Consider the following 17,751-nt stretch of genomic DNA (forward strand, 5'->3'; position numbering starts at 1 on the left):
TCCGTCGCAAAAACTTTATTTCTTCCGCCACTTCACATAAATTCATGAATAAAGAATAAAATAGCCGATCACATCTATCTGTTTATACTGAATCATGAATGTAGGCTGATAAGATTATGTAGTAACAAAATAATGCTTCCGATGCAGCCCATTTTCATATGTTCTTTGATCTGTTGAGTGAATAACTGTCCTATTTTATTTACATTTTTTTTAACTATTAATATAAATATCTACCTATCTAGTTATCTATCTAACTGTTATATGTTCTTTGGCGAAAATTGTTCGAAATTTAGTGACGCAATTTTTCCTATTTATTACATTAATTTTATATATATATATATATATATATATATATATATATATATTGCGTCAGTGACGTTAGTCACATGCAGGTGAAAAATAAATAATAATAAAAATTTATGCTATATACTTAATTACATTATTAATATGATAATTCAGTGCTTAAAAATATTTAAAAAAATTTCCTTTAATATAATATAAATTTGTAATACAAACGTGTATTAAACTTTTTTCGAGCATTTTTGTAAGAAAAAGTATGTAGCAGTACAGTTAAGGAAATTGCTGATAAAGTAAGAAATTTATTCCTCTATAATATTTTCTACATACAACTTGCAAACGTGGAATCATATTTTAGTCACTATGTATTTTAAAATATATAAAATTGTCAATTTTGGATAAAATTAATATTATTATTATGGCCAAGTATAATAACTATATTTTATTATTTCCTTAATTAAAGCAAAAATCTAATACTTTCATATTGGCAGGTGTTTCCTTTTTTTTAATCATGTTATAACGTACAAATCGGCCGTATGTATTAAGTCTCGGTTTAAAAATATTATTTTTACGCCATCTTGCTCTTTCCAAATGTTTTCCTGTAAATAAAAGTAAACATGTATTCAGTGCGGCTTGATTTATATTCACAAAAATAACGATTGTGCTGATATGATATTAATTTAAGACTGATGTTCCATGTAATGGAAAAGTTGCATTAAGACAAGTGAAGAAATTTCGCCAAAAAGATATTGTTTCTTTTACATACTGATCTACAAACTATTGACATTCATTATATTTCGATAGCCAGGAAACAAATTATTTAAAAACTTATGATACATGTATTTTAATTTACTTGTGTTTTAACGTTACTAATATTTTTCATTATTAGGAGAAAATTTTAATATTGAACGCTATTGTACTTAGAGTGAAATGATATCATTCCTTTCTTTTATTTATTCAACAATTATTTTATAATTTTATAATACAGTTACAATTGCAGCATTTTATTTCATAAGAATTTCCGGTTTAAAGAATTAAAAAAAACAGCTCGTGTAATCAATTTGATTAATCAATTATATTTTATCAAAATAGTATATAAAACGTATTAGATTCGTAATATTATTAACAACAAAGTGTTGAAAAATTAAAGGGCATTTTAAATAATCTAAATATTTTAATTGAAATCAGGTTATTATTCGAATAAGAAAGAAATCAACAATCTTAATAAATTACTCTTACCGTCAATACTTTTCAAAAAATCCAATTCGCTAAATTAACCTAAGTTAATTAAAATATTAAATTAATAAAACTTAAAAAAAAAAAACATTAAGAAATATATATGACTCAATATAATGTATTGTTTAAATTATATTTTAGGTCAAAATATAAATACTTTTTCTATTACAATACACTATATTTGCAACAAAATTCCTTATAGAATAACCGATTAAGCTATAAGAAAAAACTGAAGGTGTACCTTCAGTTCGCGTCAATTACGCGAACTGAAACATCGCGCATATACTCTGCTTAGACATCGCAAAAGATAGTCTTTGAACGCCTGCCTTAACGCAATAAAAGCCTTATCTCTTGGAACGAGCGATAAAAGACCGTAAAAAGGTAGCCGAGGTAGCGTAGAAAGGGGCTCTTGGCTTCCAAGAGGAAAAAACAAGGGGGCAGTTTAGAAGCCATAGATCGGTCGAATACCTCTCGATTCTAACGAGATTCCCGCATAAAAAATATGGCAGGGGTATTCGGCACTAAACGAAAATCAGAGAGACTCCTAAGGAACCTCTATGCTTTATATTCTATATTATTGCTTATTGTCATGACGGAACATATCAAAGTAAGCTTAAAATCTTGTGATCTTTTTTGCGCAAGATACTTTTATTAGCTCCATTTTATTGATATCTTTACTTTACTGTAAAATACCTATTTTTCCTTACCGCTGCTGGAATAGTTATATGTTTAGTGCCTTTAAATACAAGTATTTCATGACACTTATATTTGGACTTGAGCGAAAATACAATTCCTTTCTTTAATATACTCTGCGCTTTTATTCAGTTTTACCGTCTGACTTTTTGTTTATGCACATAAATATTACCACGCCATCGTTCTCAACACTTGTTATAAATCACGATTAGAAAGTATAAGTAAACTTGATAATACCGACCGATACTCTCTCATAAATGACACCCGAATTTTTCGATTTGTAAATATATCATTTAATGCCAAATTTTCACTGAGCAATTGCTTATTAAAGCTATATTACAGATTGCCAACATATTAAATTCATAAATAATGTAAAATATTGAGAAATTCTGGTTTGATTATAAATAACACAGAACAAGTTATATTTCAGGCATACGATGCAGGCGTACAACAACGATACCAATAGCCGGACATTGAGTCTCACGTATGAGCAGCAAAAAACGTCGAATAGCGACAACCAAGTTTTTACAAAGCCACAGCAGACAAAGAAAAAGCAGTCCACTCGTATAGCATTGGCTTTTTACCGTTAGGCCACGAGCCGCTGAAAGAAAAAAAAAGACGGTTCAGCCATCGGGAGCCAAGTAGAGCTATCGTTTAATAATTGGAGAGCCTTTCGTGTCATCGTTACAATTTGCAAAAATTAACCGAAACGAACGATGATGATGCATGTGAATTTGAATAAGCTATCATTTGAGATGATCCGATTGATAGATTTGTAGTACGTTTACCCGCGTAAAATTCACTCGAACGATGGATTTCGAGCGGCGTATGCTATTTCACCTTTCTTCCCTCACTAATGACGGAAAGGACCATTTAAACGGAGACATTGATAATAAATACAATTTACATTTTCATTCTCGATATAATGTATATCATTCGTATATTTTTCTCACTTCTAGCAAACCTATTGAGCAACATAATATCTTTATTGTAAATAAACATTGTACTTCCTTACTAAGTACTTATTTGAAAAAAATATTTATATCGAACAAGTAGTTTAAATATTTGGCAAAGTATATTGCGCATAAAAAATTTTATGCACGTAATAGAACAAGTGTGTGAAAAGCACACGAGGCGTCTACAAACGGCTTGGCTATTTCAGAAGGTTGTTTACATTATTTACACGGTACATGCTAAACACAGAGAGTGCATACCCTAATAATGAAGAACTAATTATCGAGATAATTCTAAATAGGTTGTGCAATTATTCGCGTTTTTATGCCGAGGGCGAACGGATTTCCAGAAGCTTCTACCGGTTGTGAGAAACTTCCTTTCGCAGAGCTCAAGAGTCTTAACTAAAGCGGTGCTCGATCTTTTCTAATGTAAGAATGATTCCATACAAAATGATGAAATCAAAAGTCATTCGCCGGTAAACGAACTCACGGTTGTACATGAAATGGTGCGTAAGAAAATAACTGTGGCGCACCGATCGTGACTTTACCGCTAGTGGTTCAACACGTTACAGTAAAATTCGCGTTGCAAATCGCTTAATGCCCGAGTGACTTAATCGACCCTTTCCGGTAGTCCAAATTCAGCTTGTTTTCCAAATTGATGCTTTAAAGGCACTCGAGCTCATTCGATAAATAGATGGTAGAGCTCAAAAGAAAATACAGCTCTTTTTAAGCTTCAAGCCTCGTACTTCGATAATTCGGTTAATAGGATGTTCGGATCTAGGTGTGAATTGGCTCAAAGTATAGGCTCAGGAAGTACGTGTGTAACGGAAAAAAGCGTGTAAGGGCGTCAGGATTCATTCGATTAAGCCATTCGTACTACTATGAAGATTAGCACTCTGAAATGCTGCAGGACGCTGCCGAGTTCGCTCCAAGGGAGAACTTTACGAGGTCACGAGAAGAATCATAACATAACTCGAATCCTTTCGATTCGCGAACGCAATTATGTAAAGCGCAGTGTCGTGAGAACGCGAGTACGCCGTTCTAATTTCGCTCCCGCCGTTACGTGCACGCCGTGCAACTTACTATCTATGCGGACGACGTGCGTTTCCCATTCTGCAATCATGTTACATCGTCCTTTTCCCGTTGAACGAAAGACCACGTGCATGAATTAGGTTATACATGCTATAGAAAGCCTACGGGTATAGGACTGATGTACTTTAGAGGTTTCTCGACTCTCATAAGATTTTGGGTAAGCCGAATCTAGATTCTGTCAATATCTTATTTACTAGCTTCTATTATAAATGTACACATTGAAAAATATACTAAATGATATACCAAAATTTAATAAGCTATAAGTCGTTTCATGTCAGTGGAGTGTCAGAAATTAATTGTATAGAAAGATCGTGCGTTTGCGTAGAACAAGTAAATGAACGTTTTTCGATTATATTTATTATTTGAGTTTATTGACAATGTTCAATAAATAGAATTAAATAAATAAGAACAATCAGAGCATTTGTATTAACACGTAATGATTATAATCTTTTCATCGCGAATAACACATCATTTTTATAAAAAAAAGTAAAGCTGTTTTTTAGTAAATTCTGAGGCGTCGATGCATGTCAACGACGATACCTTAAATTAAATTAGCGTAAATTTTGTAATGAGTGCTTATCATTTAATATCTAGTTTATTAATGATTATTTTATTTTTAACAAAGCTTTACACAATACTTTGGTAATTAAATGTTTTCTGGTAGTTCTATGAATCAATCTGATTCAGCTATTCCAATCCCGATAGCAATTAATCTGATTTTTACGGACGATGCACCTCCTTGCAAAATGAAGACCATCTATGAAAATGAATTACTAAAAACTCGCGTACACAACAAATATAGTGAATAAATATAGCTCAAGATCAAAAGCTACATTTACAAATTCACGAATTCTCTCACTTTTCGACTTTCACTTTTTTCTGAATTTTCCTTTCTTGAGACACGAACTTCCAAGGCGCAATATCAAGTTGAGGCTCGTTCAGATACCTTTAACATTAATTCCATTGCTCCCCGAGCAAATGCATTCACAACTTTCGTTGAACGAAATCTTTACGAAATTGAACGCGGAAATTTGATAGAAATTGTGCAAAAAATAATGCTGCAATCTTGCGGATAATATTTAGTGGATTATGACGATAAGAATGATGCACTTTACAACTATTAATGACATTTCACTTCCCTATATATGTGGTGTAATTATATTACTTAAAGATTAAATAATTGAATAGTTTCAATCGAGTGGAATGAGAAAATGTTACCTTATTTTAAATAAATAAAGTTAAATTAAGGAAATTAATACTGTTAAATTATAGTCTTTTTTCATTTAGTTTTCAGGTAATGCAAAAGTACTGAATTTAATTAAATAAAATATTGTTATTGATTGATAAATACAATCAAAACATACATTTAAAATTAATTTTGTCTCTTGATAATATTCTATTAGTCATCTAATGTAGCATGAATCTTTTTATATTAATTTTTTTAAACTAAAATAAATTTTTAATTTTTAATAAATCGATCAGAAACAATGAAATTAAATCTATTTCTTTGTAGGCAATGCAGTATTCACGAAAACAAATACAAACTTATCCATGTTAAAAAACAACCACTGTGAAAAAGCTTAAATTCTATTTTGTTATGGAAATATAACAAAAATCAATTCACTATGAAAATATTTTAGACATTAAAATTGAATTCAAACTTTTTACAATTATTTATTTCCAAAAATAATTAAGAAAAGGAAAAAAACATTAAGAAAGATACATATTAAAAAATTAATAAATTGATAAAAAAAGTTAATTAGCTTAAAAAGAGTATCAACGTAAAATTCGCATCGCGATTGGTTTATACTATGAGTTTTATATACCGATTTACCAGTAAAAGTATGTTTAAACGGTCACGGACATTCAATGGTAACATAATATTTTCTCACAAGCACTCATACATATTAGCGATACTCGTTTATAAAAAAATTTTAATTTAAATAAAAATTGGTAACTTCCATGCAACCCGATAACATATATTTTTACGCATGCATTTTTTCATTGACTTCACCGCTGGATTCTCTTCGGTGTCTTCTTTTTACTTTTTGTTTTAGCAAAACCAAAGTCTTTAAGTATAAAACCATACTGATTGGAATTATTTAAACTAGGATCATTTAAAAACACGTATTTAAAAGTGTATAAATTATTTAAAAATAGTATTAGCGTTAACGTCGTAGCCATGATCTAAGTAATAAAGAAGCATTTCTGTTATTCTTTCTATTTCTATATAGATCTAAAACATAAAAATATTACAAAAAAATAAACAGAAAAGCAGTGGATAAATGTACATGATTTATTTATTAAGATAACTGAAGAATTAAGGTTGTTAAATTGATCAAACCATTGATAAATCTGAAATATAATTAAACAAAAATATGTTAATCATGTTGACAAAAATAGAGAAAATTGTTTTTGAGAAAACAGAACAGCGATATATAAAATAATAACGCAATAGTATAATGCTGAAACGTTTAAAACATACAGACAGCTTTTAATTTTATTGTTCTTAAATAAATCGACATACAAAATTTATGTCTACTCATTAAAACATAAATTTTTTTTTTCTCAATAAAGGCTCTCAAAATGGTAAACCTTCGGTATATTTAAAGTATCAAGTCAAATTTGCAATAATCAAGACCCGTACATTAAAGGAGATTTACAAAAAAAAATTACGACTTGTATATTTATAATTGCAGGTATGATTTTTAAAAATAGCTCCTGCAAAAACGTCCTTCCAACACTTTCTCTTTTACGGAGTTACATAACTGCCGCGCCTCGATCACAGACTGATTTTTTCCCTATCGACGGATGCTCCTGTTTATGAAGCTGCCCCGAACCTCTTTTTCCCCTTTTCCCTAAGATCGCAAAGAGAAAGTTTCGGCTCTGATCTGTTATGCACATGCCTGTAATCGTGCTAAGCTTCACCACAAATATAGATAAATCACCTGCGCACCAATATAGCAACCAATATATAAAGTAGAAATATAAGTGATATGGCAACACTTCGTATAATAATAATTCGCACATGCCAATGAAACAATTAAAATCATATGTATCTAATTAATAAGTATGCTTCAATAAATAGGGACCTACATTTAATTTATTTTTTAATCAAAGGAATACAGTATAATACACTCATAACATTGTTAAGATAAAATTTTATAGAAATTTTTTGTTTCACTTACCATCTCTAATTTTTTATAAATTAGTAATAACATTTTCGTAAATATTGCATAGCATTGAATTATTATAAATATTTAATTCACTTCATTAGACTATATAATATTTTGAATGTCTTATACATCGACCTCATTATAGATTTTACGAAACTACAGGCTTAAGCAATTGAAAAATTCGGTAATTTAAAAATTTTTAAAAAAATTCATAGAAAAAATAATCTAAAATTTTAACTTATCGTACATGTAATTCATAAAATTACTACGCAATACGTTATTCATGAAATCCAAGATCATATAATGTGCGCGTTAAATTATTATATTATATTACCGGTGTAAGATAAAAATATGTATAAATTAGTTTGTACATATTTATAGTCATATAAATTATACCTTATCATTTTCATTTTCATAAATATACTTAACATTTTTAAATAGTATGTAAAAATGAATTATAATAGAAATTACGATGGTTAAAAAATAATGATTTTATGCCAATTAAATAATACGTTAATCATTAAAATATCGATTTACAGCTAGAGAGAGTATTTGAAACTGTATGTTGTTTATTTATAAAGACAACTTATCCGTTGTTTACAAAATAGTATACAAATAATTCTTGAGGAAAGAAAAATGCAATTTAGTAAATATTTTATTTAAAAATTTGACCTTTAATTTAAATTATCGAGAAAAGATCAATGGGTATATTTGTCTTCATATTCTATAATATAAGAATATTATTATAAAGATCGTCTATAAAAAGTAAGAAACAGTGTAGGATTTAAGTTATTTAGTACGTAAGATAAAATGTGATGTCAACCTACTCTGGATAATATACATATATTAATTATTTCTGTTTTAATAATCAATTTGGGCTCAAAATATGCCGTACTACTTTATTTTACATTGTTTAGAATAAAAAAAACTTATAATTAAATAATTATTAAATGCTATACGATTACAGTCTAGCACTGCTGTCTATCGAATATCAATACAGAAAATAGTAATCTAGATACTTATATATTAATTTCATATTCATACCTAAGACAATACTCTGTATTATTAAGAAGTACTATTACCAAATCCAAATTTCAAACAAAACGACATCATATAATAACTTTCTCTACATGCTAATTATTTAAAATACTAATATCTGTTATAGTTCTCAGAAAATAAACAAAAGTATATTTAACAATGAATGAGTACATTATTATCTCACTACATGATATATCGTGTAATACCAACTATCTTCGTGCAATTATTGCGAAGATGGCTTTTGCTTTCATTTTAATCGTTGAATTAATGAGTAACGGTAGCTAATCGTGGCAAAATGAGAAAGCATTCAATTATTCAACGTTACATAAAAACAATATGAAACTATAAAATGAAAACACAATTCAGCCGTAATGAATATATTACAAAAAGTAATATTTTGGCTGGATATGACAGCAAATATGTATGATCTTAAAATAGCACGACTAATAATTAAGACAACGCGACAATAAAGCCCAAATATCAAAATTAATTAGTAGCGTGTTTACGGATAAGTCGTAAGTGTTAGATAAAATTTTTCATATTTTGACGAGACCACTGACCACGATCCATTAAATGACGTTTAATATTAATATTGCACATAATATAAAATTGCGTATTATTTTTTCTTGTTTCTAATTATAATGTTTTCTTCAATTATTTCTATAATTTAAAGTCATATATAAAATATTATATTTCTATTTTTGTATATTTTTTATTTCTTCAGTTTGGTTTTTAAAACAGAGCTGCCAAAGATACGTTTATCAATTTTTTTTTTTTTTTTTTATAATAATGAATTATAATTTAATGAATTAATGAGCATTGTGATGCAATTGTATTAAAACTATATTGTAAAGGTTTGAAATAGGATTTTCGGTAGTTAGATTTCAAATTACAAGAATGTTGTAATATTTTTATCAGTCAAATTTAACTAAGAAAAAACGTGATTATAGCAATTTTTAACTTTATTATGTTTAATTCTACGCAGAATTTATCTTAAAGTAACTCGATCGATTATATGTCGAAAAAAGATTTTATACCTTAGTTTTATCAAAAGTTTCGAATTATATGGTTATAAAAACTACAGAACTGTTTTTTTTAAATTGTCAATAATTAAAAGGAAAAAAAATGTATTTAACAATACGTATTAAAATTTAAAAAAAAAAGTATAAAAAAAGTCGTCAAAGAGCATAAAAAATTACAAGAACATCAATATTTATCAATAGTAATTTGCAAGTTCATATATTCCAAACCTTTTATATTTTATGAAATCTTTTTCATTGCTCCATAAACGTCGGAATCGATTCACAATCTCTGGTAATCGACTGTCAATTGACTTATGCCGCCTATCATACTATCATATACGCATATAAGTTTTACAATCCTCGATGAACTATTGTATCTGCAGTTTTTCTTTAAAGAACGGCAAGATATTACGATAAACTTTGAATTTTCATACTATTTTCATCACGAAGCTTCTGATAAGTGAATATTTAAAAATGATTAGGGGTCTGAAAGGGCTGTACCAGAGGTATAGTCATTTGAATATTTGGTCGATGTTTGATAAATGCTCGGTAAAAAATATATAGACGAAAGAAAAATTAATTTCATCGTTTACAAAGGTTACAAAATTTGGTAGCTAATCGGAGTAATACATGCATTTAAACATTCCTTAAAAACCTTACAATACTAAATATTATTACAATTTTACATAAACGGTTTGCTGTTTGATCATTTTGTAGCTTATTTTATTTACATTTATGCTGCTAAATCAAACGTCACCTGTATCAGCAAATAAATTAATCTTTTACTTTAACTAAAAAAGATCGTTACCTTCAAATATAACATTTTAATCTGTTGTTTGATAATCTGTGTAATTAATCTCTATGGAAACAGAAGTTCCTGCGCTTTACCCGGTATAAATAGTTTATTTGTGTATACTCAAAATTGTACTTGTTCTGATTTTGATACTTTGTGTATAAAAAATCTGAAACAATTTTATAGTTACTTATTATATTATGTAGATGGGGGGGGGGATTTTAATTAAAACACTAAAATACTTATGATTAGATACTTCTGATAAGATAAAGTTGTGCATAGTTAAGTATAAATTGAATAAGAATTATAATTTGCAATTAACGAAGTTAGTTTGGGTATAAAAACTATAAATACCATTACTGTAAGTGTATTTTATTTATCCATTTTTATTATCTACTTTCCATTGGTTTCTCAGTTAGAAATATCTTTAGTATTATAAGAACATTGACATGCAATAATATTATTTAAATATATAAATAAATACATAAAATAATGATTTTAAATATTATATGAAAATAGTCAGCGTTTAATTATTTATATTATTTAATATTTATTTTGCATTTGTTATTTAAATTTGTATATAAAACAATATTAACAGACAATAGTAATAAAAATTTAGGTAGACAATAGGTAAGAAATATTTAAGTAATATCAAATTTAATTTAATGCTGTTGAATGGCCATGTATTTATAAAGCAGATAATTACATACAAAGCTGTATTTTATATAGTAATCCAATCACGTATATTTAATTACTTATCTGTTTTGTTACAATGTATAGATTTAGCGTCATATTAATAGAGTCGCTGATTTAAAAAAAAAAAACTTTGTATTGCATGACTTAGTAGATCTACTTTTATTGATACAATGAATATGGACAGATTCTGTACATTTCGTTATCGACGAATACAATGTTTTGGATCATAGAGCAAAGCTCCTTAGGTCATGCAACGGTTTCAACCAGTCGTAACGACTTTTGCAGTTAATCGCGTATATTTAAATCAATACAGAGAAAACCGTTGCAATTGTATAGCATTATATTTTTCACGGCCACATTGAAATGTGTGAGAAAGAGATATGATTGATTCTCTAAAATAGCTGATATATACATCCCGTACAACAGTCCAATCATTTATATCCATGTGCACTAAATATAGGCATTTGTTTAACAGCTACAAATACCGGTTATATCCAACGGTTTTTCTATTCACTGTTCATTCGTTATATTTTATTAAGACAGTTAACTTGCAATTTTATTTTACTGTTTGAAAAATGTATATTATAGAAATATAAATTGTTATTAATGGTTATAAAGGTATGCAATTTAAATAAAAAGTTGTATGTAACTGGAAAAATGTATATAAAACTAATTTGCATTATGGACACAATGTAAAATGAATTATCATTTTTCTTTTAGTAAATGCTTCATTAGCAATGAATTTTATGAGAGTATTAAATCACGCGTCAAAAAGGCATTTTAGAAACAAGAAATTATATTTAAATAGGAAAATAATTTACCGAGATTGAAATTTAATGGATTTTGTATTTATACAATAAAGAGCATTCAGTGAGTACGATTAATTTCAATTGAATATTAATAGGATCATTATTAGACTCATTTATTTTGAGAAATTTATGATTGTATCTAAAATTCAAATCTGAAGCTGCGTTCAACAAATATATGTATTACTTGGAAAATAAATGATTTCATCTTGATATAAATTAATAAACTAATTGTGAAGAGGTTAATTTTGAAAATATAATATATTGACAATTCACATTATAACTACACGAAAGATAAATTCAACGAGGATGCAAAGTCTAAAAATGTCTATGAGCTAGAAATTAAACAATAAAAATGATACAAGAGTGCAAATAACACAAATCTATAACATAAGAAAGAAAAAAAGAATGAAAAACATCCACCAACATTTGGTTGACTTACTGAAATATAACCAAAATTATTAACGGTCTACCCGAATTCCATCATCATCTCTCAATCATCAGCCAGTTTCTCTTTACTTTTTCCCCTTTTTTTTCTAAATTTTTTATTGTTTTATTTCTTGCTCATATTCTTGTATTCCTATATCGTCCCGGTACTTCGTTTAATTTTTAAACATCTAATCTTTTAATATTTATTTTATTTGTTACATGTGATTGATTGGATATTTATATTTTACTCTGTAATGTACTTAATATACATTATATTATTAAATGGTACTAATGCAAACATAATGAATAAACTAATACAAAAAAAAATGCAATTAAAATTTAATGCAATTTTTAAAAACATAGCTTGTAAAGTGAGATATATTATTTTAATTTAATCACATTAACAGAGCAAAAATCATAAACAAAAATAATCTGTTAATAATTTAATGTTTACTAGAAACTTCATTTACTTTTAATATAGAGTATAGTTTACAAATAATAACAATTGTGCGAATTTAAAATATTAATATGTATTAATTTTATGGATTTATTTAATATTGCATTTAATATTTAGTATTAAATCTATAAAATCCTTGCATACTTGAAATTTAAAATATAAATAATTAAAATTTTTTGTATCTGAATCACTTGGTCAATTCCTGTTTATTTAATAATATTAAAATCTTTAATACTTTTCGATCGGTATAATTTGTTCTCTCTCTCTCTCACTCTCTCTCTCTCTCTCTCTCTCTCTCTCTCTCTCTGTCTCTCGCTCTCTCTCTCCCTCTCGTTCTGTGTGCGATTCTCTCCCTCTCTCCTTCTCTCTACCGTGATTAATCCTTAATATATTAATATAAACCGTGTATATTATTTTCATCGCAAATAACTTGAAATAATTGGGCAATCATAATAATTTCTTAATCTTTGTCAAATCGATGTCAATTACTCATCCCGCCTACTATAAGAAGAATATTATAAAACATCCACTATTCTTTGAATTTAATTAGATATTGATTTCAATTCGAACTTTTTAAATTCCCGAATCGGTATTCTTGCATTTTATCCCATAATTCTAACGTTTTCATCACGAATTATTCTTCGTACGCAGCTTATTTAAAATCATTTACAATAAAGCATGAAAAAGTGTGTTGATGGTATCTATTGACTGAAGAAAAAAATTGAGTGGCCTGTCGGTAATACCGACGTGACATCTCTAATCGTTATTTCGCCAAGCATTTCCTAACCTTTCAAGGATCCGTAATCCATGCATGTACACGAGTATGTAAAATACATGTGTGGTGGCGATGCATTTTCCCGAGCATCGAATTTGATGTACCGGATATGAAGTGATTGATTGCTGGCAAACCGTGACCATGCACGCGTGGTTCCTTTAATGCCTTTAATGCTTTTAGTTTGCCGACAAATACATATTTTTCTTTATAATTAATTAAGTGATGCAACTAGTGGTTGATTTGGCAGCGCAAGGCTAAATGAAATTTTGTAACTATGAACTTGTTTATCATCAAAATCCAGATAGATACCTAAAGAATATTTTGACTGTTAAAATTCTTTACTTCTTTCTCGTTAATATTCGCGCTGGCAAAGTTTCTTAAACATCATTTTGGACATAACAGGTGCCCGCTTTTAAATTTTAAAATCGATACAGCGTTATTTCAGTAGTAATTTTAACAGTAGGATCTGACCAATATTAAAAAATGTAAATCTACATTCGCATTAGATATATTAGATTAATATTTATCTTATAAAGAACATTTTGGTCCAATCTTTCAAAGTACATCTACTGGTATAACATAAAATTTCTATTGAAAAATGTCAGATTTCAGGTAGGCGAGGAAATGCACCTAATTATAATACACATTCCTTCTTTAATATAATATTAAATAGGATATTAAATTACCAATTATTAATATAGTCATAACTGTAGTTTATTGCATTAATATTAAAATATAATTATTTAAAATTAATTCTCATCCCCCCCCCCTCTATTCGTAGTGGATTCGTAATAATCATTATCACAATTTCATAATAAGGCACTGCAAGTTTGAAAATCATTGTGAAAATACATTGAGCATGATTAAAAGTAGGTTCTTCATTAGCAGCGCAACCGGTGAAAGGTTGTGGATGAAAATGCTCGCGCGTCGGTACTACTCGCCGAAAATAACGACATATATATGTAGCCCTACTAATTGTTCCCAAGCTCTCGGCAAATCAAAGAAATGCCCCCGCCTTGATATTGACACGACCTCCTCTTATCCAGGACGCACGAGTATGGGTGCCGCACGCAGAGAAGGTATGGGAGAGCGCACGCCTTCTCGAGGACTACAAGCCCCAAGACAAGAGCCTGTGGCTGCTAACGGAGGACTCGCACCAGGACACGAGGCTGGAGCTCGAGTCCGACGTGGATCTGCCGCCCCTCCGCAACCCCGATATCCTCATAGGCGAGAACAACCTCACATCCCTTTCGTTCCTCCACGAGCCCGCGGTTCTGTACAACCTCCAGGTGCGCTTTCAGCGGCACAGCATATACACCTACTGCGGTATCGTCCTCGTCGCTTTCAACCCCTACAACGAGCTCCCCATTTATGGCAACGATACAATATGGGCTTATCGGGGCCAGGCCATGGGCGACCTCGAGCCCCACATATTCGCCGTCGCCGAGGAGGCTTACACCAAGCTCGAGAGGTAAGATATTTCAAGCCCACATTCCTATATTTATTCCTTTCTATTTGCATCGACCCTTATTTTATTGCTTATGTTATAATATTCATGCTATATGTGACGCAATCTTACCTTACATTATTCGAGTTAGTAAATTTGTAATAATATACGTTGTTATCAAAGCATGTAAACTATTAGAACATAATAAGGAGTGGATGGCAGTATTGAGTTTCAATTTATTTATATCACTCGCCATACGTAAAGTAATCGGTAGACAATTATTGAAGAAGCTGAGTACATTGTTTAAGTAAGCTCATTTCTTTCATTGCTATACGCGTGTAAAAACAAATTATACCGCATACATAAAATCTTTATATTAAAGCATTATAGGCTATAGTGTGCAAAATTTATTGCCCATATCATTAGATATTGAACACATTAGACAAAGCAATAAGTTTGCAGATTTTTTATGCATTGAGTTAGATTTCGCATCTTTATGAAATCTCCACGAAAGTAATAGTCAATTAGCCGTAACAGTATACAACAAATTTGTTTTTACAATGTTAAAGCTTTAGTTGTGAATAAAATTTGAAAATTACATTGCTATTCATTGAATTGTAAGCCGTGTATACGTTAACAACAACTATCTATAAGTGAAATAAATTTTTTCTTTTTAACATAAAGAGACAATCACCTTAATTGTATAATCATTTTAGAAATTACGATTAAGAGTCAAAGAGTAAAGAACAATAATTTTTTTTTTAAATTAATTTAAAGTATATTTTTCAATTTTATAATTTTACTATTTTAACATGTAAAGTAAAATTGCTAAAATTATGAAATATCTATTTTTTTTTGTTTTTGTTTTTGTTTTTTTGTTTTTACTATATTAAACTTTTGTGTTATTGGCAGTAAGTGTAATACAATGATTGTTCTGTACGCTAATATGTGTTACTATTTTACCTATCTACTTCTAATTATAATAGACAGATTGCTTCTCTTTCTATTATTTATTAGAAAATTAATAAAGACTTTTATGTAAATTGTAAGTTAAGTAAATAAGATAATGAGCCAAAAAGTAATGGAACCAATCAAGATGGGAGAAATCGCATTTATATATTGTCTATAAATGTAATAGGAGTATTAGCATTTATAATCGCTTATGTTCACAAATTGTCGTACTTCCACTCTAATTTTCCACTTTTACAAAACAAAAATAATTACATGAAAATTACCATGATTAATACTCCGTTGTACAGTACAATCATTGTCTAAACTAATGTTCTTATGGTTACGCCACGAAGCACTTTGTAGCTTATAGGAAGCCACGAATTTAATATTTTAAGATAATTTTAACCCATTAACTTTCCTGTTTATAATAATATTATATTAGCACATAAATAAATTCAAGATAAAACTGACTTCCAACTTGATGCTCGTTTCTCATGATTATACGTCGATAAATGTATGATTATACATAATTTTCTAGGGAGAGCCACGACCAGTCCATCATCGTGTCAGGCGAATCAGGCGCTGGCAAGACCGTCTCCGCGAAGTACGCGATGCGCTACTTCGCGACGGTCGGCGGCTCCTTGAAGGAAACGCAAGTCGAGAAGAAGGTACTCGCGTCGTCGCCCATAATGGAGGCGATAGGTAATGCAAAAACCACGAGGAACGACAATTCATCACGTTTCGGTAAATTCATTCAGATACAATTCAACAAGAACTACAACATTATCGGCGCGAGTATGAGAACTTACCTGCTGGAGAAATCGAGAGTCGTCTTCCAGGTGAATCTTTCTCGTGTATTCATTATCCTTAATTTGCGAAAATGCTCTTTTAGACAGATGTGAATGTAGCGTTAAATGGTTCCTGAATATTGTACAAGAAACCCTGTAATTTTCGAAGGACACTAATGGATTACAATACGTTTATATATCAATGAAGTTATTTCATAATATTGAATTAATTATTAATAATTTAAATAAGCTAGAATGGCAGGTAGGTTTGTTCGATTATATAGCAATTATATATTCAATTATATAGCAATAGCTTGATATATCTATTACATTTTCACTTGATTGTTCATCGCTGCTCATTATACATGTACATTTAAAATTATAATTATTATATTATTTGTCTTCATTATAAAATAAGTAATATTAATTAATATTAATTAATAATATGAATTAAGACGAATAATTGATGAAAGTTCGGAAAACGACAATATGACTAAATATCATATATTTTAATTAGTCTTATTTATGTATCTGTATGGAGCAAAGCTAAACGAGCTTAAACGTTCTTCCGCGAGAATTGAAATTGATATATTTAATGATTGATCCAACGATGGATTGGCAACCCGAACAGGCACACGAGGAAAGAAACTACCATATATTCTACCAAATATGTTCAGCGGCAGCCCGACTGCCCCATTTACATTTGGAGAGTCAACGGAACTTCCACTACCTGAATCAAGGCAGCAGTCCAGACATCGAGGGTATCAGCGATTTGAGCTGCTTCGACGAGACCATTACAGCTCTTACTATGCTTGGTTTCTCGTCCAAACAGCAGGACGATATGTTGCGCATCTTGTCAGCTATATTACATTTAGGTAATGTTAAAGTTAAGGGCTCGGAAGGCGGCGGAGGATCTAATGACATGGACAGCTGCTTTATTGCGGTAAGTGCCTTCAAAACGACATTATGAGTTGTTATGTGGATTTTTTAAGCTGTTTATCTACATGCAAAATAAGAAAATAAATTTATATACTCGAAGTGACAACTTGGTAATTGAATTGAACACTATTCATTAACAGATTACTTGGCTAATGAATATACA

At 29.5% G+C, this 17,751-nt stretch overlaps 1 protein-coding gene across 1 annotated transcript in view; it reads left to right on the forward strand.

The window, feature by feature from the left end:
- Positions 1 to 17,751, forward strand: part of didum (dilute class unconventional myosin) — a 39,416-nt gene that overhangs the window by 6,893 nt on the left and 14,772 nt on the right. The window contains exons 2-4 of the mRNA XM_011503499.1: positions 14,510 to 14,934; positions 16,400 to 16,700; positions 17,281 to 17,592. Of these exons, the coding sequence (XP_011501801.1) occupies positions 14,510 to 14,934; positions 16,400 to 16,700; positions 17,281 to 17,592 (1,038 nt within the window). The remainder of the gene's footprint in view (positions 1 to 14,509; positions 14,935 to 16,399; positions 16,701 to 17,280; positions 17,593 to 17,751) is intronic.

The sequence above is a fragment of the Ceratosolen solmsi genome, unplaced genomic scaffold (genome assembly GCF_000503995.2).
Source record: "Ceratosolen solmsi marchali unplaced genomic scaffold, CerSol_1.0 scaffold10, whole genome shotgun sequence".
Classification (NCBI taxonomy): domain Eukaryota; kingdom Metazoa; phylum Arthropoda; class Insecta; order Hymenoptera; family Agaonidae; genus Ceratosolen; species Ceratosolen solmsi.